This window comes from Setaria viridis, chromosome 7, assembly GCF_005286985.2.
Source record: "Setaria viridis chromosome 7, Setaria_viridis_v4.0, whole genome shotgun sequence".
NCBI lineage: Eukaryota > Viridiplantae > Streptophyta > Magnoliopsida > Poales > Poaceae > Setaria > Setaria viridis.
In genome coordinates, this window is record NC_048269.2 from 13,982,754 (window position 1) to 14,003,972 (window position 21,219).

The 21,219-nt window shown below is 45.0% G+C and overlaps 1 protein-coding gene across 4 annotated transcripts; it reads left to right on the forward strand.

The window, feature by feature from the left end:
* The first annotated feature begins 8,232 nt into the window (after positions 1 to 8,232).
* Positions 8,233 to 12,748, forward strand: LOC140223340 (uncharacterized). Of its 4 annotated transcripts, XR_011898735.1 has the most exons (9): positions 8,233 to 8,412; positions 8,620 to 8,876; positions 8,992 to 9,052; positions 9,146 to 9,217; positions 9,320 to 10,233; positions 11,307 to 11,354; positions 11,796 to 12,171; positions 12,253 to 12,456; positions 12,547 to 12,748. XR_011898735.1 is itself a non-coding variant. In XM_072295016.1 (8 exons), exons 1-7 carry the CDS (start codon positions 8,411 to 8,413, stop codon positions 12,342 to 12,344), a joined length of 927 nt encoding a protein of 308 aa, XP_072151117.1. In that variant the 5' UTR covers positions 8,233 to 8,410; the 3' UTR covers positions 12,345 to 12,456; positions 12,547 to 12,748. The 4 variants fall into 4 exon arrangements, 3 of the variants coding, with proteins under 3 accessions (XP_072151117.1, XP_072151115.1, XP_072151116.1); XM_072295016.1 differs by lacking the exon at positions 9,320 to 10,233 and having other exon boundaries at positions 8,233 to 8,431; XM_072295014.1 differs by lacking the exon at positions 9,320 to 10,233 and having other exon boundaries at positions 8,233 to 8,431; positions 8,992 to 9,217.
* Positions 12,749 to 21,219: the final 8,471 nt, after the last annotated feature.

A 21,219-nucleotide genomic window follows, 5' to 3' on the forward strand; every position in this document is an offset into this window, starting at 1 on the left:
AAGACATGGTTGGATAGCCACCCCTTGATTGTTATGATTATTCCTTGTTGTCCCATAATTATCTCTAAATATGAGTTGCTCTGTTTAGATGATAAATACCGCTAGAATGCTTAGGTTCTCATTATTCAAATTCGAACATGACTACATCTGTTTATTTGGAAAATAAATGTGTGAGTATGTTTAACTGAGGAGTTGGGTTTTCGGGTGTAAAGAGAGGGGGTGGATGAGATGGATGGGCGTTTCTTGTGTGGAATGCCGGATTGTTGGGCTCGTACCTTAGTGGTTGAGCAGAGTGGGAGATATCCATCTTGTCATGGCTAAGGACCGAGTTGATGTGTCATCCTGCCTAATTCCATCGTCGTGCAACCACTCGACCGTTGTATGGGCAACGGCTTAGCATAAACCCCACTAGCTAAACTGCTAGGCTTCAGGCGTGCTGGTGAGCAACGGGAGCCCTTGGAAAAGGACTAAGCTCTTGGTGACTTAGGTCCCGGTTTCGTCCCCGTGGATGGGTTGCTAACCCCTTGGGTGCTCCCGTGTTGACTAGTCAGTGTTGGCTAAGGTGGGTAATGGCTTTGTTAGGATCCGTACCGTCACTAAGCTGATCGCGATACGGTACCCTACTTGTGGGAAAAGTGTACAACCTCTGCAGAGTTAAAACCTATCCGGGTAGCCGTGTCCACGGCATTGGACGAGTTACGGCTCGGTCACACAACTAGCTTTTGGGGTTGATTGGTATTCTACTGCGTGTGTGGGTGTGTGGAATTTTGGAAGTGTCCGGCAGGTGTGCCGTGCGCTACGGCGGACGGGGAGTCCGGTAGCGATAAAACTTGAATCCTTTGTGTAGGATCAACCCCACTTGATATATCACTTACTAAAATGTTTTCATGAAATTCCTTTGAAATGAAACCCTGCATGTGTCTAAAATTCAGCTTTACCGCAAATAAACCACAGCTTTATCCTTGATTATTCATATGCATATTCTTGATGTATCCCCCTCCGTGGATGGGGTTGGACTTGCTGAGTACTCTTGTACTCACCCTTGTGTTGTTACTTCAGAGGAGGATCCGGACTTCGTCGCCGAGGACTTCAAGTAGGAGGTTGCGTCTGCACCCAACGCTGCCTGCGGTGTTGGCCCTTTTGCAGGATGCTTCCGCTGACGCTTAGTTCCGATTGCAGCCCGGAGTCCGACTGGACTGCAACTTGGATTTGTATTGTTATCGCTTTAGTCTTGCTTTGGGTGTGGCTTGCCCGCCCGCTCCTTCGGGAGTTGTACGGTTTCTGAACTAACTGTTGAATAAATGTGTTATCAGCCTCCTGGGACTGATAATTGGATCACATTTAGTCTCTACTTATGTGGGGACGCTTCAGCAAAGGTAAGGATCCCCTATGGAATTCCTCAAACAAAGCCATCAAGTCTTTCTTGATTAAATTCCAAAAGACTTGATAAAACTTAGGAGGGAATCCATCAGGTCCTAGTACTTTATTATATTCCATCTGAAAGATCGTCTCTTGTACTTCAGCCTCTGCAAATTCCCGAGTTAAAACAACATCTTCCTCCTCAGTTACCTGGAGGATATCACTTATAAGTGATTCATCCAAAGACATATGGTTTGAATCTGGAGGCCCAAAAGGACTTTTATAGTATTTTGTAATGCACTTTTTAAGCTCATTGTCACCGGATCTCACCACCTTGTCTTGTTCTAGTTGGAAAATATGCATTTTTCTATATTTGCCATTAATAGTTTATGATGTTTTTGCGGACCTTATACCGTCACAAAACCACCATGTAACAGTGAGTGACATTTTCTTTTTGGTTTTAGTGGCAACTTTTATGACGTTCGATAATTTTGTCACTAAATTTGCTTGGATGTAAAATTTCATAACGTTTTCAGTCAGAAACATCATAGATCTATGACGAGAACAAATGTGTCATAAAATTTTCGTCATAGATCAACACATTTCTTGTAGTGAATCAATGTCATCCACTTCCTGGAATCTCACCTTCTGGCTAATCCTATTTGTATTGCTCCTGCAAAAACCAAACAATGCTAAACCCCCAATCTAATAGACTCTGGATGCCAGGAGAAATGTTTCACCAACACACTTTAAGTCCCAAATTGTATTGTAGTTGACCAGAAATTTTGTTGTGAGTTGTTTGCCAGATTTCAAGATCAGCACGACACCCCATATATACTACTGATACTGCAGGGGGGTCTTTTATCCCGGGTCACTCAACCGGGACAAAAGTCACGCGATTTTTCACGCGAAATATGCGCGTGCGCGCTGCGTGGGATTCGAACCTACAACCTCCAGCCTCGCATGTAGCTTCTTTGCCATCCCACCTACACACCACACCTGACTATGTAGGGGATACTATCCTTTTGTATTAACTCGTGGGGGACCCTTTTATCCCGGTTGGAAATACCAACCGGGATAAAAGACCCCCTTTTATCCCGGTTGGTATTACAAACCAGGATAAAAGGGTTCGAGGGATTTACTCCTGTTCCAGTGACCTCGTTGGGGACCCTTTTATCCCGGTTTGAAATACCAACCGGGATAAAAGGGGGGGTCTTTTATCCCGGTTGGTGTTTCAAACCGGGATAAAATGCCTCTCAGGATCTTTTTTCACACTAGCCTTTGCAACCGGGATAAAAAGGTCCTGGTTGGTGAGCCCCCCACCGAGCTTTAGTCCTGGTTGGTGAACCTTTTGTCCCGGACCAACTTTAAACCGGGACAAAAGGGGGCGCATCGAAAGTCAATTCTCTACTAGTGCTAGAAGCCCCTCCAAACCATAAAACTTTAGAACTGTATGTGCTGTTCCATTAAAAAACAAAATGTACTGTGAACTATAAATTCGTATGGTAGTTGACTATAATAATTGCGATGTGAGTTATTTGCCAATTTTCAACACCACCAAGCCTCCATATATATTTGCCGCCATCTGTTTGAAGCCAAGGGCACAGGAACCTAAAACACCACTTCCAATAATCCTTAATACTTTAAGAATGGGGGAGTATACAGTGAAAAATTGTTTGGGTGTGTTGAGCTTCCTTTGGCATCATAATCGTCTAAGTAGGAAAGGAAGGCATCAAGAAGCCAAGTTTAAGTTTGAGGGTGGCGATCCGTCGTTTGCAAACGAAGAATCGAAGAGAAACAAAGACTTCCTGTGTGTGATCAGAAAACAAAGACTACCTGTGCAGTACATCACCAGTGTCTAAAATGTCATGCTGTGTGATTCCGTGGACTGATCGATCACTGCAGTACAGTACACCATTCGAGTAGAAGTGACTTGCTGCCATGCTCGAGTCTCTTTATCCCCTTTGGCACCATGCACCGCAACATGATTGACAGCTTATTACGTAAATTATAGTTTAAGTGATTCGTTGAATATTATACTTGGAACTACATCTGGTCCTTGGTGCCTCCAGCTGAAATTAGTTGCTACTTTAACATGTCAGCCTTCCTTGGTTCGCATGTAGTTAGTGTGTACACACCAGTATATATATGTACAGCAGTGCAGGGGTAAAAAGAAGTATATTTCTCACTGAGATAAATTTCACAAATAAAACTGATTTGTTTCTCAAAGTGTACTAGTTTCTACATTTCGGTTCCAACAAGCAGATCTCTTAACTCTTGGATTTTTCTTCCATGCATGGGATAGCAAGCAAGAAGGGTAACATACGGTTTTATGCATCAAAAATCATTTTTCTACTAAGTAAACAAATTAATATAGGATTTTCATGTTTTTGGTCAACACCAGAGAAAACTGGGCGTATTTGGATGTTATAACCTAGGAGGCCACAATATTTGAAAATCATGAGTTTTTAGTTAGATGCAAGAAGTATTACAAATTATAAAAACCAACTAGAAAAATGTCATCTCACTCCATATAAACCATGACTTTTCTGTTAACAAAAATCATGATGTTTTCGGTAGTGTGGCTAACGAAAATCATGGCCTTCCGATCCATGCCTTCCAGTTATTTTGGACCTAATGAAATTTACTGGGTTAGCTATTCAATTCCACGGAGTGTCATACCTTGCTCCTACAAAATCCAAAAAATGCTAAACGCCCAGCCTGATAGATCCAAATACTATACAGTACCCATTTTTTGTGTCAGGCACCTATGGTGACTTGTGCCATTGACAAAAATTGACCTACGGTCACTTGTGTAATGCCTTCTTCAGCCGATGCTATACTTGCACTTTACCATGGTTCTTAGAGTTTTTAGTACAAACTGATGAACCCGGTCAGTAATCAACAAAAGAGTATGTCATCTCTTTTGACCCTGACAAATTGGCAAGCGCCAAGGCTCAACTGGTAAAGCCATACAGGAGTACAACCAGCATATCACGTAAACAAGAGTGCACGCATGGATTTTTCTTCCTCCTCATAAAATGAAGTCATTGTCTCAATAATTTTTTGGCATCAGTTTATTAATTAGTTTGCAGGCCCTGTACTGTAAACTGAAGCTGAAGCTGTGCGCGGTCCTCACATTCAACATAGTGGTGTGGAGGACGCTGGGACTTGCACTTCATTGTCTCTGCTCGAGAGATGGTCTTTCCAAGTTTCAGCCGAGATATACTATTATGACTAATTTCGCAAGATCTAAAACTCCGCCCAATACTTTTCTTAGTCAGGCGTGCTCTACCCAGATCTCAAACAAGCACAGAGAGGCGGACGACCCACGGTCAACTTGAACCACGCCAGGTCATGGCCGGGTCAAAGCCGACCCTGCCGGCCTTGACCGGCGATTTCTCGCGGCGGCGAGGGGCAGGGGCGGATCCAGGGCCCGGGCTGCCCGGGCTGCAGCCCGGGGCGAGATTATGGAGTCCCTTTAACCTATGTGCTGTTTAGCCTAACAAAATGAGGCTTAGGAGACAAAATTAGACTATTTTAGGTGTGATTCAACGGCTCAGCCCGGGGCGCCGTTCTGGATCCGCCCCTGGCGAGGGGTCCAGCCTAGATTCGAGCACCTCAGGTTGTGTATTCGGGAAGAAGAACTCTAGCACACAAAGTAGCTATTCGGCGCTGCACACCAGCACTTGCACTTGCACTTATATTCCCCTTATGAACAAACGTTGATTACAAGTCTTTAAATAAACACACGCATGCACCACGCCCGGCTGCACAACTCGGGCGATCACTCCGTGCATAGCTTCACCACTAATCCACCCCCCTACATGCAAGCCACAACTACCTGCATGCTGGGCACCACTAACCAGCACGCTAACAACTCTCCCAACAGCAAGCGCACTGATCCAGTCCACCAACGATGCATGCGCCCATGCAATTTGACTGGTCTCCTCGCAGCACATACCTTCACTCCCATCATGGCTGCCACTCCTGGCCACTACGCCATGCAGCATGATGAGCACGTACACAACTAGCATAAACTAATCCTAGACACCACTAACTCACACAAATGTAAAAGCAACAAGATTAATTCTAACAGGGTCTCCCCCTTAGCTCGACAGGGTGGTCATGGACAGCTTCAGTGGCTGCTCCTTGATGGCCCGCTGGTGTTCGTGCTCGGCGCGGCACGGCACAGCGTGGTGGAGCACATCTCTTCATCGAGCTCCAGCTGGTGGTGCGAGCAACATCAGCATCACCACGGAGGGAGGGAAGAAGGAGAGAGATTATATTATTTTATTATTATGGGCAGGCTATATGCTTATGGGTACCTGTAAGCATGAATTGCTACGTAGACTGCTTGCACAACGGTGAGTCAAGCCATATAACTTTATAACAACTATTTTACTCCCCATTGTGGCTGCCCTAGGAGAAGGAAGGAGAGAAGTGGGCGAGCTCTGGCCGTGATCGTGGCGCCGGTGCAGAAGAACGGCCCCCGCATGTCGGCCTTGGCCTGACATCGGTCGGCCATGACCGATGCCGGAGCTGATTCAGTTAAGCTCGCGACTCAGCTCCAACTAGCCAAATTTGAGCGACGAAAACTCTAAAATCCTATGCATAACCCGTACTTCAACTTTATACTAAAGTCATAGAACAAACATTACTCTGCAACTTACATTAAGGGAGTCAGGTCCAAAAGTCTAAGGTATGATAGCTACACAGGGTCGAAGTTTGGGAAAAACTTGAATTAACTGAACTTTTCAGAGGTTGGAAAGATGGGTTTTGGCCGATTTTGATCTTCAATTTGAGGGCCTAAATGTTGATTACAAGGTTCAAACTCGATGTACATGTCACTTTTGAACATAGTGCTACAAGTTGTAGAAGGAAGTTTAAAAAGTTTAGATAGAAAACTTGGTGTCTTGGTGTCAACATTGAGCTTCTTTCCAAGACTTGACAATTTCTTGAAGCTGAAAACAGGGATTCGATCTGAGCTTGACAAGGTTTTTGAGCAATTAATATTGGTTTTCACTCGACCACAACATACCTAGGTGAAACTTTGAACTTTGTACAGCAACTTTAATGTTGGTCAAAGGTCGAGTAATTAGCGAAAATAAATTTGAACTGTTAGTCAAACAGGGCTAAAACAGGATTTACCAACTCTAAGAGTTTTCAACCAAAGAGGTCGAAATGTGGAATTTCGAATTTGATTTAGCATTCAATCATGTTCCGGGTTTCAAATAGATTCATATGACATTTCCAACTATACTTGAGCATAAGTTTCATATTTCTCATATTTATACTTTCTAAGATCTTTTAAATGCACAAATAGCATAAACACTCCATAAAATGCATTTAAATGACAAAGGCATATAATAAGTGTTCAATTGCTACCAACAATCATTATATTAAAAGTCAAATGCACATGTGAGATGCTAATGCTCATGTTATGCAAGTGATTAATCTTAAACACAAAGGTTAAATTTATGTTCCTATTTTGAGCAAAGAAGAAGAACGAACTGGCATGCTTCTTGATGAAATGCTACACAAAATTTGTTTTTGGGACAGTTGATTTTTTATCCTACACAAATGTGTTTGTAGCAACACATTTGTTCTGGAGCTTTGTCTCTCTGCTGGATATGAAGGTGGTTATTTGAATATATTTGTTCAATTTTTTTCAATTCAGAAAATACATGTGTGGCCTTGGAACTAATAATTCTATAATTGTTAATTGTGAATAAATATTGAAATTGGATGAAGATATAGGAGGATGTATGGAGGATTAAGAAAAGGTACGCCAAGATTGTAAACTAGTGGCAACACATTTTTTCTGGAGCTTTGACTCGCTGCTGGATATATATCAATGGTTCAGTGCAGCAAAAAGTTTCAAAGGAGAATGCTGTCATGGGCTCCTGGCAGACGAAGATGAGGTCACTATGAGATGGAAAGGAAAATCATACTTAGCTACAGACATAAGAAAGCACCCCGCCAATAACCCTGCACGACTTTTCAAAAATTTGGAAAACCTCGTTGTTATTTGATTGATCTGTGAACCTCAAGTATGGATTAAAAAAATGTGATTGATGATATGACTGACATGCTGCCATGAGAACTTTAAGCACAACTCCGATCCCAAACTTGAATAATCTAAACTCTTACAATTTATTTCATAATTCACCGATACAATAATATGTGATATATTGAGGAAAAGGATATATATGTTTGTGAAGCATTATAGCCTCGATCGACACGGAGAGGCTGCACGTTGAAGGTTGAATTGGTGGGGGCAATCATAGTGCACCGGCCGTCGTCCAACTATGAGCTACTGCAATGCAATAATAAGTACGTGCCGGTGGCGACCATGTCGTCTCTCACGCTTTTCTCACCGCACGAATGGCCGACGCCTATCAACTGCGGCCGTCGGCCACGGCGAGCGCGTGAATGCGGGGTACGGTTTGCTGCGTCTCTGCTTCATCTTCGTGTGCGTGCGATTCTGTTTCTGCTGTCGTCGTTTCTTGATTCGTCTCTGCTACTTGTACAAGTTGATCTCCTCCTCCTGCACGGGCAATGAAATTGCTGGCCAGCCGGACGAGCAGCTTGCTACCACGAACGCACGATCGACACAGTACATCAGCAAGCAGCCCGAGATGAACATGAACGTAGCGTGGCCTTGTCTGAGTCGCGTCATGTAACAGAAAGTTAAACGGCGACGTACACTTGGATGCAGTCGCCTTCTCCTATCCAGCGTGGGATTGATTCGATTCATGCGCTCGTCGGCTCCACGTCGATCGGCCGGTCACTGGGGATGGCCTTGCTTCTTCTTCGTCTTCCTATGATCCTCTCCTATATAAGAGAGCGTGCACTGCAGTGGGTGTGTCCATCACAGCTTCTCACTTCATTCACAGCAAGCTAGATATAGCTTCCTTCGTTCACTGCTTCAGAACGAACGAGCCAACGCCGCGCTGCGCCCACCACTGATCGTCTGATCCAAAACCATCCTAGTGAGGTAGAGGTCAGTTCTACGACGACCTAGAGACTACGAAGCCAGCACGAATCCATGTCTCTCTCTCCGATCCTGGTCTCCCCTTTGTTCTTATAACTCGGTCCTGAATATTCAAAATAGTAATGAACTGTAGCAGCGAAATTAATGGTTCAATGATGCACTTATATTTTCAGTGTGGAATAAAATCTAAAATATTTGCAGTTCATTGTGCACTAGCAAAACCACTCTGCTCTTCATCCTCCTCACATGTGCTTTGCTCTTAGATTGTTGACGCGGCCAGGATGCGGGCTCAGACGGGTGGTGATGGCGGCAATGGCCATCGCTTCTATCAGCACCCGAGCCCTATGACAGTTCGTTACGTCTACGCGGTGCTCTTCCTCCTTGCCAATATCCTCTTTGAGGGACAGCGCCGTAGCGGCTGTCACGGCGACCATGATTGCCTTGCAGCAGCGTGTTCCTACATGGAGCCACGGCTAGTGGGGGCGTACAGTGTGTTCCTATGCTTTGCAGCAATTACAAGGTAAAAATTAAAATATTCAAACTGAATTATATATGATTGATGTGGCTAGCCGCTAGCAATAATCTAGGTCAACTCCTGTTTGTTTCCCTTTGTATTTGAAATTTCGCCTCAACAGTGAGCCAGAGATAGACTGCTACAAGAAAGGAAAAGCCGTTGTAAATTGGAAAACCATGATAGTAAGTGCACTCTTTATGCTGCCATGGTTCCTATCTACAATACATACAGTGATATTTTATCAAATAATTTCATTGATATTTCAACATTGGCAGAGTTTTGTGTTTGAGCTCACCAGCACTGCTGCATCTGCTTTTTCAACAGGCAGTGACTACAAATGTATACTGGTATGAAGTTGTTCATTCCAACTGAGCAAATTGTCAAATCAGTAAAACTTAGAAATAATGACTCGTAGCACTTAAATAAAAGAATTCTTCAAACATTTGCAGCTCAGGAACGTACACTACGGGAAACCTCAAAGTCGCCGAGTGTAATTCCTTCGCCGAGTGTATTATTGCGGGCACTCGGCGAAGGACCGGTTTGCCGAGTGCAATCCTAGAAACACTCGGCAAAAATAATACACTCGGCGAAAACACGATTTGCCGAGTGCCACCAAAAAAACACTCGGCAAACTCCCACGGGGCACTCGGCAAACAAAATCCACTCGGCAAATACTTGAGCACGTGACTTCCACGTGCCGCGCTGTGCCGTCGCCGTGATGGATGTTAGGGTTTGCCGAGTGTCTCGATGGGGCACTCGGCAAACTCCATGTTTGCCGAGTGTCTCGATGGGGCACTCGGCAAAGACGCTAGTTTGCCGAGTGTCCCTGTGAAGCACTCGGCAAACCTGAGGGGTTGCCGAGTGTTTTTTGGCACACTCGGAAAAAAAAAATTCCTCCTCCCCCCTCCAAACTTTTTATGCTCCACATGTATGAGATTTAGCACTGCATGGTACAAGGTGGACTTCTTATTGACCTATTTGCTATATTTAATCAATTAATTTCATTTAGAGTAATTTGTTGATTTAAGTCAAATTTGAACTGCAGGTGTTTGGAATAATGGAATAATATGAGTGGAAAAATCATATTCATGTTAGTGAGTCCAAATTGAGGTCTTACCCAGAAGATGAAAAGAAATTTCGAACATTTTGTTAAGGAAACACGACTACGAACTTGTGGCCAAATGATTTTTTAATTCTCAAAAATACAAACGAAGTTTGAAAATCACGAGATTTTGCAAGATGCTATGATTTCATATGCAAAGGCTGTGGTAAAAAATTGACAAGGTTTCGCACAAGTTTTGACATATGATATTTAGAATTCGAAGCATCTCCGGAGAGGATTCGTAGAAGTTGGAAGGATCCGGTAAGATTTTGAGACGAATCGATACTTGAATTTGTCATTGAGTCCCAATTTATTTTTATAGGCCATAGAGAACATAGATTGGTTCATGTCAAATTTTGGGGATTTTTCGGATCCGTTTGATAATTTTTATTTATTAATTGTAAGTATATGAATTTAATAGATATAAATTCAATATGAGCTATAAATCCATGAAATAATGGAACAATATTACTGAAAAAATGGAATACACAATGTTTAGTGATCTTGACTAGGTTTACACAAAGTTTACATACATTTAATTACTAAAAGTGTTGTTGCACATGCAATATAGGTACCTTTTTGCCGAGTGTCGCGGGAGGGCACTCGGCAAATAAACTGTTTGCCAAGTGTCACCCCCGGGCACTCGGCAAATCAATTGTTTGCCGAGTGTCACCCCGGGCACTCGGCAAAGAGCACCGCGGGTCCACGTGCCAGCGTCAGTAAGCAATCCGAGGGAAAAAAATACCCTTTGCCGAGTGCCCCTGATCTAGCACTCGGCAAAGGGTGAAAATGCCTTTGCCGAGTGCTAGATCAGGGGCACTCGGCAAAGGTTTTGAATATCATCCGGCTAAGTCCCCACACGCACACAACCACACATGCACAGGCACACGCACACGCACCGCATGGACCACCCCCGGCCGCCCGCGCCGCCCGCCTCGGACCGCCGCCGCGCGCCGCCCCGCCCCGCTCGCCGCCCCGCGCGGCCCGCCCCGCGCCGCCCGACGCCGCCCCGGCCGCCCGACGCCGGCTCCGGGCGTCCTGCCGCCAGCCCGCCCCACGCCGCCCCGGCCTGCCCTGACCCCCGGCTAGCCCCCGGCCGTCCCGGATCAATCCCGACCCCCGACCGGCCCCGACACACCGCCCCCGGTCCCAGCACTAGGTGAATTGATGCAATATTATCATGCTTGTTGTAGAGTCGGCCATCGTGCCGTTGTGATGTTGTAGATGCGATTGTCGGCCATTGAGCCGTTTTATTTGATGCAGGTGTAGGAAACCTCCCCGTGCAGGGGAGGTGCTGTTGAAATTTTAACTTGACAGGAGTATTTTTTTTTCAGGAGAGCGTACGTTACCGTCCTCCAGTCGTCACTTTGCAGGATAGCAAGGTGAGGCATCCGACATCTTTCTTTCCGTATAATGTTCGTATATCACGTAACCTAGTTAGGCGTCTCCCGTTCGAAATAGATACGGTTGGAAATATGCAGATTTTTGCATATCTATAACCGTATTTGTTTCGAATTATTCACGTTTTTTGGACAGCCCGAGGATGTGTAGGTGGGTTTAGTATCCATGATCTATTTCGGTCCGAGATAGAGTTTCGGCTGCACCTCCCTATTGTTCTCCAGATACACAATCTCCTATCAAGGACATGTATTTGGAGAACAGCGGGGAGGTGCTGCCGAAATTTTATCTCGGGTCGGAGTAGACCATGGATACTAAACCCACCTACACATCCTCGGGTGGGATTAGGACCTATCTTTACCTAGTAGACAATATAGGAACGTGTATATGCAATGTGAATTTTGTATTACTCACTTAAATGGTAGAGGATGGAGGATCGTCAGTGGATGTACACGGGTCGCACTAGTCAGAATACGTTGACCAATGAATGGCTTGACAAGACGGATGCTTTCTTGGAACGGGCGTTTGCAAGTGTCAATGGAGCTCGATCGACTTGGTGTCCGTGTAGCAAATGTGGAAACATGCGTCGGCAAACCAAGCTAGACATGGGCAAACATTTGGTGAAGAACGGATTTACGTCAGACTATACCAGGTGGATCTACCATGGTGAATCTGACCGTGGGAGAGAGGAGGTCTTGAGACAACGCATCGAGGAATTTGATGATGATGCCGGGGTGGGACTCGAGCCCGGCGATACGGCCACGACCCACCACTGCACAGTTCTGGATGGAGGCTCTGCAGGTTCTTTCTCTTCCATTCATCATCGTTCGTTTGTTGTTATACTTTAGCTTTGCATTATAACATGTCAATGAAATATTGTAGGCCCAGGTGGAAGAAGCAAGGAAGAAACAAGAGGAGATGCCGGCGCAGATGGAGGACATGCGGCGGAGGATGGAGGAAGAAAATCGGATTAGGATGGAGCAGATGTTCCAGTACATGCAGAATTTTGCTTCGAGCATGGGTCAGTCTTTGCCTCCGCCACCGCCGATGATGTTCCCTCCACCTCAGCCACCCACGACTACTCATGTGAGTCACTTGACACATTGTGCTTTACATTCAATACTTTAATTTTGACAACTTTATATGTTAGCTCAGAATGTCCTATCCTATGTGCAGAATCAATCGGCGGCTTCGAATAATGAAGATCAAGATTTGTCGCAGTGGTCTCCTTGGCCTCCACGGAACTAGACTTGGTTGTGAACTTGGTTGAAACTACATTGTGACTTGAACTTGGATTTATGGATTGTTACATGCTTATGTTGAATTATGCCTGTAGTGTTTATGAATAATGTTTCTAATGGTGGTTGTGAATTATGCATGTGATTGTTTATTACAAATGCCTGTGATGATGTGTATTGTGAATTGAGAGGGGTCCGTTATACGTGACAAAACGGGAAAAAAAGGGGGGGTTCTGGGCACTTTGCCGAGTGTAACACTCGGCAAAGAGGGGCCTTTGCCGAGTGTTTTGGCTTTAACACTCGGCAAAGGTGCATTTCCCAGGTGTAGGACAGGTTGTTTGCCGAGTGCCAGGGACAAGGCACTCGGCAAACACCCCCTGTTTGCCGAGTGCCTCCCGCCTGGCACTCGGCAAACAAGGGGGCTTTGCCGAGTGCCAGGCGGGAGGCACTCGGCAAAGGCCCTAATTCCCAGCTGCACGGGCAGGGTTGTTTGCCGAGTGCCCCCCTGACACTCGGCGAAGACACCATGTTTGCCGAGTGCCAGGGGCAAGGACACTCGGCAAACAAGCCGGCTTTGCCGAGTGTTAGCACTCGGCAAACACCGGGTCTTTGCCGAGTGCCTCCCCTCTGGCACTCGGCAAACCCGCCGTTACGCCCGACGCCGTCAGCGCGTATTTCGCCGAGTACATCTTTTCGCCGAGTGTTTTTTTGCTGTCGGCAAAATGTTTGCCGAGTGCTCGCGTTTTGACACTCGGCAAACTAGTCTTCGCCGACACCAAATTTGCCGTGTGCTGTTTGCCGAGTGTTACACTTGGTAAAGCCTTTGCCGAGTGTTTTTGGGGTTTCGCTGAGTGCCTGTGGCACTCGGCAAAGCTTCTGGTTCCCGTAGTGGTAGCAGAGTCGGAAGACGACGCACCATATGGTTACGGGTTAGTTTTTCCACTTTGTCTTTGCTATGGGCTCCATGTATTTTGGCATATTGTTTGTCGGCTGGGACACACATCATATAATGGGAAAAAGTAAGTTCATACAGAAAAGCTGATCGCAATGAAGAAATCGAAATAATGTGTTGGTTGATTCTTGGCTGCATATTTGATATTTTGCATGAATTCATGTCAGGTGGACGAGTGCATGGGTGCATATCGTCGTGGGCAGAGGGCCGACACCGTCGTCTTGGGCAGGAACAGGAATAGGAACAGGGAACCATGCAGATGCAGCAGGACCGTCATCAAGCAGCGCTGCTGCTGGCGCCCGCGCGGATTACTAGGAAAGTAGGGTAAGCAAGGACGCAGCTGGAGGATCACGCCTACAAGGAAAGTGATGTCATTTTGTTTGTGCGTGCAAGCAATCTTGATGATGGTCCTTTGCGTTATATGCTCCATATATCCATCCAGTGAATAATGAAATCATGCATTACGTACTCTCCTCAGTTGATTATTTGCATGTCCACCGGGCCTCTGATCGTGGACACGCCCAACGCCACTAAGGAGGACAGTAGTGAGCTATTTCCATGCATGCAAACGCCTTGCAACGGCAGAGTGGATATCGATCTGCCCCGAGGACGTTGTGCGTGCATGATGCCAAGGTCATGTGAGGCCTAACTTCCTCTCATCTGATGATTATGATGTTGTTTTTCCTGATGTGTTATCTATTCTAGGGAAACATTATACTGTTGCACCTTCGGGAGCAGTAGAGTACATATATCTCTTTTTCAAGTATTAAGGGTGCGCTCAGTTCCTGGGCAAGTGTTGGCTCGCCTCGCCTTGCTAGCCTAGGCGAGTGGAAATCCTCTCCCTCATAAGCAAGCTGAAAGCTTACCGGCACAAACTTCGTGGGAAGCTTGACGGGAAACCCAACACTAGTTTTCTTGCCCAGCTAGGCAAAGTAAGGTGGGGCAAAGGATCCAAGCACCATCGCTAGTTTCATAGAGAGAGGTACAAGTAGTGCTCCACGTGGGCCAGCGTACATGGGCTTATCCAGCGCAACACAAAGGGCTCGCAGGCCCAAGTACTATCACAGTCAAGATGTTCTCGATCGAGGCACCAGATGGAAAATTACGCAGCTCCAGATACCCCTTGTCCCCTTGATGTCTTCCCCAGCTAGCAGCAAGAGGTGGTGGACGAGAAGATCGAGATGGAAGAACCACAATCCTGGTGAATGGAAAATGGTCAAAATGTACTAGTGATCTTCATTCGTTTAAATTTGTTGCTTCTATGCATAGTCACCAATCGATAGATCCTCCGGCGAATAATAATGAAATCATCACGTACGTGATCTTTTGCTTTTCTTTTTTTTTCTTCTTCTCTTTGCGGAACACTCAGTATCGTCATCTGCTCCGCTACTATAGTGTAGTGCGTCTCCAATGGTTCGTACTGTGGTAGGAACGAAACTAAATGGTTCGTACTTAGGGTTAGGTTTATAATTTCAATTTTGAATGAAATGCAAAGTTGTTATGTGTTAGATGATGCGTAGTTCAGACGCAATTGAATCTCTGCCCGCGATATTGACATGTAGAACTTGTTGAATGCTTCGATTTAGGCATATGTTCATCCAATTGTGTAGTGTAAATGACATGTGTATTTTTTTATTTGCAATATGTCCTATATGTTTAGTTTACAATATAGTTTATATGGTGAAGTGTTTGTATTTTGCAGATGGATTGTTTAATTTGTATATTTGATGGTGGGATTGTATTTTTTGGTATGCAATTGTGTAGTGAACATGACATGGTGTACCTGATGTTTTTTTTTTGCAACATGTTCAATTAATTTGTCTCATATTTTTGTTCCTTAATATAGTTGCTATAGTTGATATGGTTAAGTGTTTGTATTTTGTAGATAGAGTGTTTGTATTTTTTAGTATGTAAAGTTTATTTGTGTATTAATTTACTTGCACTTGATGTATAGGTGAGATGACGTCGTTTGGTTGTGAATACAAGCGGCGTAGGTGGTATGTGCGTTACGTGGGCGAGTCCAGTGCTGCTGGTCCCGTACCTCCTGCCCTTCCGGTACCTCTTTGTAGATGTGGCGTGGAAGCAGAGGTGAAACAATCAAGGCATCCAAAGACAGCCGAAAGAGCCTTTTATGTGTGCAAGTGGACTTTTGATCCAATGGCTGCCGCACCTTGTGATTTCTTTCAGTGGATCGATGGACCCAACAAATATGATCCTAGGATCCGCCTATTCCCATATCATACCACAGAGTTTAAACCATACCATCAGTTTAGGCATTGATGTATAGGTGAGATGACGTCGTTTGGTTGTGAATACAAGCGGCGTAGGTGGTATTTGCGTTACGTGGGTGAGTCCAGTGCTGCTGGTCCCGTACCTCCTACCCTTCCGGTACCTCTTTGTAGATGTGGCGTGGAAGCAGAGGTGAAACAATCAAGGCATCCATAGATAGCCGGAAGAGCCTTCTATGTGTGCAAGTGGACTTTTGATCCAATGCCTGCCGCACCTTGTGATTTCTTTCAGTGGATCGATGGACCCGACAAATATGATCCTAGGACCCGCCTATTCTCATATCATAGCACAGAGTTTAAACCATACCATCAGTTTAGGCGTTGGGTTCCTCCTCCACCAAACTCACCTAGGATGACCGAGGAGGAGAAGCAGGAGGCTGCTTATAGGCGTGTGAGGGATCCTCCCATGTGCAAGTATGGTGTTCGTGCTAAGATTATGCATTCTAACTTAGGGCTTCCACCTAAGTTCACTCCATTCTTTCAATGCTCGCTAAAGACTCATGTAAGTTTATTATGAGAATGTTAGTATGACGTGTAGCTAGCAGTGATAGTTTAATTGATATATGGTCACTTTTAACGTCGTCACCGGTTTTTTGCAGGATGGGTGGCCCTTGTGTGATTTCAATGAGTATATATATGGCCCAAAGGTGATGTGGCCAACATAGGAGCAAGTGCGAGAGTTCGAGAGTGGAAAGGCACCATGGCCATGTATGTCCTCTCCTAGTTGTAAATGCAAGTGTGGTATATTGGTAACAGAAGGTGTCGTGCCTTCTTAGCTTGGATATGGTTTTTTTGGCAATGCACATGGCGATTATTGGGTGAGTAACTACTCGTCTCTTTTGTGTTATTGAGGTTGGAACTTGTTTCAAATTTGTAAGAATATGAAATTGTTGTTGCTGGAGGGAAGGACATGTGATTGGGAAGATTTTTCTGGTTATTGTGATTTGTTATTAAAGTTGGGTAATACATCAGAACCATGGAAGTCAAGAAAACTAGGAAGGAGTATGATGTGCCTATCCCTGACGGCGACTTGCTTTGGGGGAAAATATACCAAGATATGGTTCATGAGACTAGAGTGGAGCCTGAAGGACTTTATGCGAGGGAAACTATTATTAAGTATTGGAGGCAGAACAGAACCAAGTATCCATGATCTCTAACTGAAAATGAGAAGAGAGAAAATAGGAGGAAGCTGCAGGAGGAGAGAGAGTTGGAGAAACAAAGGTTGAGGGAGGAGAGAGATCACTTAGGTTATGTGGTTGATCCGAATGCGAAATACCCTAAGGGTTCATAGGAAGAATATTTGCAGCAAGTTAGGGTAAGGAAGAGAAGGATTGAAATGGAAGAGTTACAAGAAAAAGCGGAAGAGGCACAAATAGAGACGATAAAGGCTCTTGTTGCCGATTTACCTGTTGGTAAGGTTAATGTCGATAAGAAAGGGAAGGGAGTTGTTATTGCCGGGGATGATGATGATCATGATGAGTTACTATACGAAGGTGACTCGGACTAGATGAACGTGTTGATTTAGCTGGATCATGTTTCTCTTTAGTTGTCAAAACTATGTTCATTCATGAGACAACTATGTTTATGTTTATTGTGAGAACTACGATTACTTGTGAAAAACTATTTTCATTTGTGAGAGAACTATGTTTATTGTGACAATTATGATTATTTGTTAACAAAACATGTACTATGTTATTTGCATTGAGTGTGCGTGCATGGTTGCAGTCAATGTTTGCATTTTGATAGTATGTTACTTGCATATACTATTACAAGACTCGCTATTCTCGATTGGAGTCCGAGGGGCAGCATTCTCGAAAAAGAATACAATAGATTAGAAAATGGATTAAATTCAAAATTTCTAATTTTGTAATGGGTTAATTCGCCTCTGACCATCAAATCAAATGTGAATGACCCGGCCTCCTCCCGTCAATTTTATTACGACATGCTATTTTTTGCATTCAGGATCAATCGTGGTCACCTTGACGTGGTGGAAGTCACGAGTTCGCACCTGAGAGATTTTCTTTTATATATATCGAGATATAGACGTGGTGGAAGTCATGAGTCCTTTTCCTTTAGGTTCTCCCCCAAATAGTCCGAATTTTCCTCCACGTTGATAAGGAGCTAAGAGATCGACCATACGAAAAAAAGAGTTAATTAGGAATAAAAGATGGGAGTGTCTACTGCTAACCCGGGTATTACTGTGTCCACAATCAATTGGGTAATTTGAAGGTGGAGAACACCCTGTTTTGTGGAGAGAGAAAATCCAAGCAAATATTTCTGTCACCCGAAAATTAAAAAATTAAAAAATCCCTCAAATGCAGGTGCTGCAAATATTTCTGTCACCCTGTTCTAAATGTGAGAAACCCCTCAAATGCAAACATACAAATCAAATTTCAAAATTAAAAAATTGCAACTCATTTACATGATAAGATTAAACAAATTACATGCACTAAAGTACTGTAAATTAATAAATTCAAACTGTAAATGCTAAGTCGAATCCCCTCGCCTGCATACTAGGAACTGAAGATGAAATGAACCAAGCCTTGCCTACCCAACCGAGATCCGAATATAATAATGGGCATGTTCCCCAAAAATTGAATACCTGGACACAGATAGCTAGGTCCCCTAGAAAAGTCGAGAGAAAATAATGGGGACCAACCAAGCCATATCCAACTGATAGAAACGAAATCAACAGGCCATGTAACGCCCACAAAATCGGGTGCTGGGTGCTCCTAAAACACCCGAGCAACATATAGCTTTCCCCTAAAAGATTGACCATACGAAAAAAAGAGTTAATTGGGAGAGTGGTGGTGGGGGGCTGCCGCGCCACTCTGCCTGGCGCGTCAATAGTTAGCTGTCGCGCCAACTGTATAGAACTTTCAGTAGGTTTTGGGCGTGTGGGCGGGGGCTGCCGCGCCACTCCGCCTGGCGCGGCAGTATTTAGCTGTCGCGCCAACTGCACATAACTTCCAGTAGGTTTCAACGGGTGGGAGGGACTGCCGCGCCACGTCGCATGGCGCGGCAGGGGTGCTCTGCCGCGCCAACTGCATAGCACTTTTAGTAGGTTTCTGGCGTGTGGGTGGGGGCTGCCACGCCAGGAGTAGCGGCGTGGTAGATCACTCCTGCTGCGCCAGAGGCAGTGATGCAGCAGGGGTGAGCTGCCGCGCCAACTGCATAGCACTTTCAGTAGGTTTTCGGCTTGTGGGGGGCGGCCGCGCCAGGCGTAGCGGCGTGGCAGATCACTCCTGCCGTGCCACGCGCAGTGGCGCGGCAGGGGTGAGGTGCCACGCCAACTGCGTAGAACTTTCAGTAGGTTTCGTCAGTGGCTGGGCTCAAGACATTAGCACGATAAGTAGGAACACATAGCAGCTAGCCCAGGTGGCCTCATGCACAAAAGGGACATGTACAGCCCTCCAAAGGCTAGGGTGAACTTACCCAGGGCCACTATAGGTAAGCTCGCATGGGAGGTTGGCTAACGAAAAGCGGGGCGGCGCTAGAGGTATTTGGTTTTGTCATAGGATACCAAAAGAATTTGCAAAGCACTATAAAAAATGAATGATTGTTAGTGTGAATTACAGAAATGACAACATGATTTTACCGAGTGACACCAATGGTTTTTCTGTTTGACCCACCATGGCAACGAGGCCACGACATGGCACGAGCAAACACCCTACCTACACAATGCGGAGCATGACGGTGCTAGGAGAGAACGAGTCGAGGCACGAGGGTGTAGGGGGTTGAGGCATAGATCAATGCAAGGTCGAATGAGAAAGGGAGGGACTGGAGGCAGTGAAGTTGGTGGGTCTCAGTTGCGACATCAATGGTACAGCATGAACCCAGCTTTGCCTCTACGCATGATGGCATTCCTGGGCCGTCGGGCTTTGTCTTGCAAGAAGAGGGACAAGGGGATAGCTTCTCCATATAAGAGCGTGCGCCAGAGCCTGGACTTCACCACTCTGTTGCTCGCCACCCCAATGTTGTGGGCTCTAGGTGAAATGATGAAGCCCATGCCAGCACCGGCTGTTGTCACTTTCTGACACCATGGCAGCGGAGGTGGAGATCAAGGCACACGCGGCGGAGTGGTGCGGATGTTTCTTCGATGGTGTCTGCTCGCACCACCAGGGGATGAGCAAGAAACAGAAGGCGGTGAGCGGGTTGGTCAACACTGGCGTGGAAGGCGACGGCATAAGGATACGACCGCCGTTGCCACCACCCACGTTCTAATGCCGCGACGCACAATTTGATGGGGAAGTGGTTGAGAGAGAGGGAGAGGGAAGAGAAAGTGCATGAGGGAGCGAGATGAGAGATAGGGCCTATGAGCCCTAGATGTCAAGTCTATGTCATATCACTATCAGCATACCACGCAGGCATCTTAACTCAAGTTATGAAGATTTAGAACTCCCTAGCAAACATGCCCGTACGTTGCTACGGGTCTACAGCTAAAGATCTTGAAATATTATCTATAAATAATATCTAGACCCTGTCTAAACGTATGAACTTTTTACGTGCATTGATTCTTGGTCTACTATGTCTGTATGGCAATTTTTTTCTACAACAGTGCTCGTGGAGATGTTGCCGTCACAATAAAAAGTACTGCCATAACTTGTCTTTTCAAGCTTAACTGATGCACTTGTCAACGGAGGTGGAATCTTATTATATGAGTTTTGGTTTCAGGTTTATGATTTTTTTAAATAAAAGGGTTATGTAAAATGACATCAAGAATGTAGCAAAGACATTACCTTACTGTTCCACCTTGTTTTGTGTACGAGCACTCAGATCTTATCAAAGGTGAAATAAAGCTTATGAGTGACATCATGTGAGTGAGAGCTAGTTTAGAAATTTTAGGCCCATATTCTACATGAGATTAAGACAACATTATTATATGGTTGCTTTGTATCCGGCGAGACTAAGGATAAGTATAATTAATTATGTTTATTAACAGCAAGTAGTTATCTCCGACTTGTACAGGCAGCCATATGCTTTTCCTAATTAGAGAGACATGTTTCCTTCAGCTAAGTCGCCATGCAACCCAGTTGAATTGAATGTTACCATTTGACACGAATTTGAGCAATAATCATTTCAACAAACTGAGTACCACAAAAGAAGCACAATTCCTTGAGAAATAATTAATATAAATGGTAATTTATACAGCACAGAAGAATAGTTCTAGACTTCTAGTCATTTCTCAGTGAGTAATGCTAGTAATTGCTGTTTTGGTTATGTCCACCTGCTGGTAGGAAATTGGTGGATATTGAATTCAAATGAATATATATTGTGGATAGATTAATACCTGCCCGAGGGCATAATCATGTACAATATTACAGGCTCCTTCTTCCGTTCTTGTTATTAGGCATTTCTATCAACAACTTGT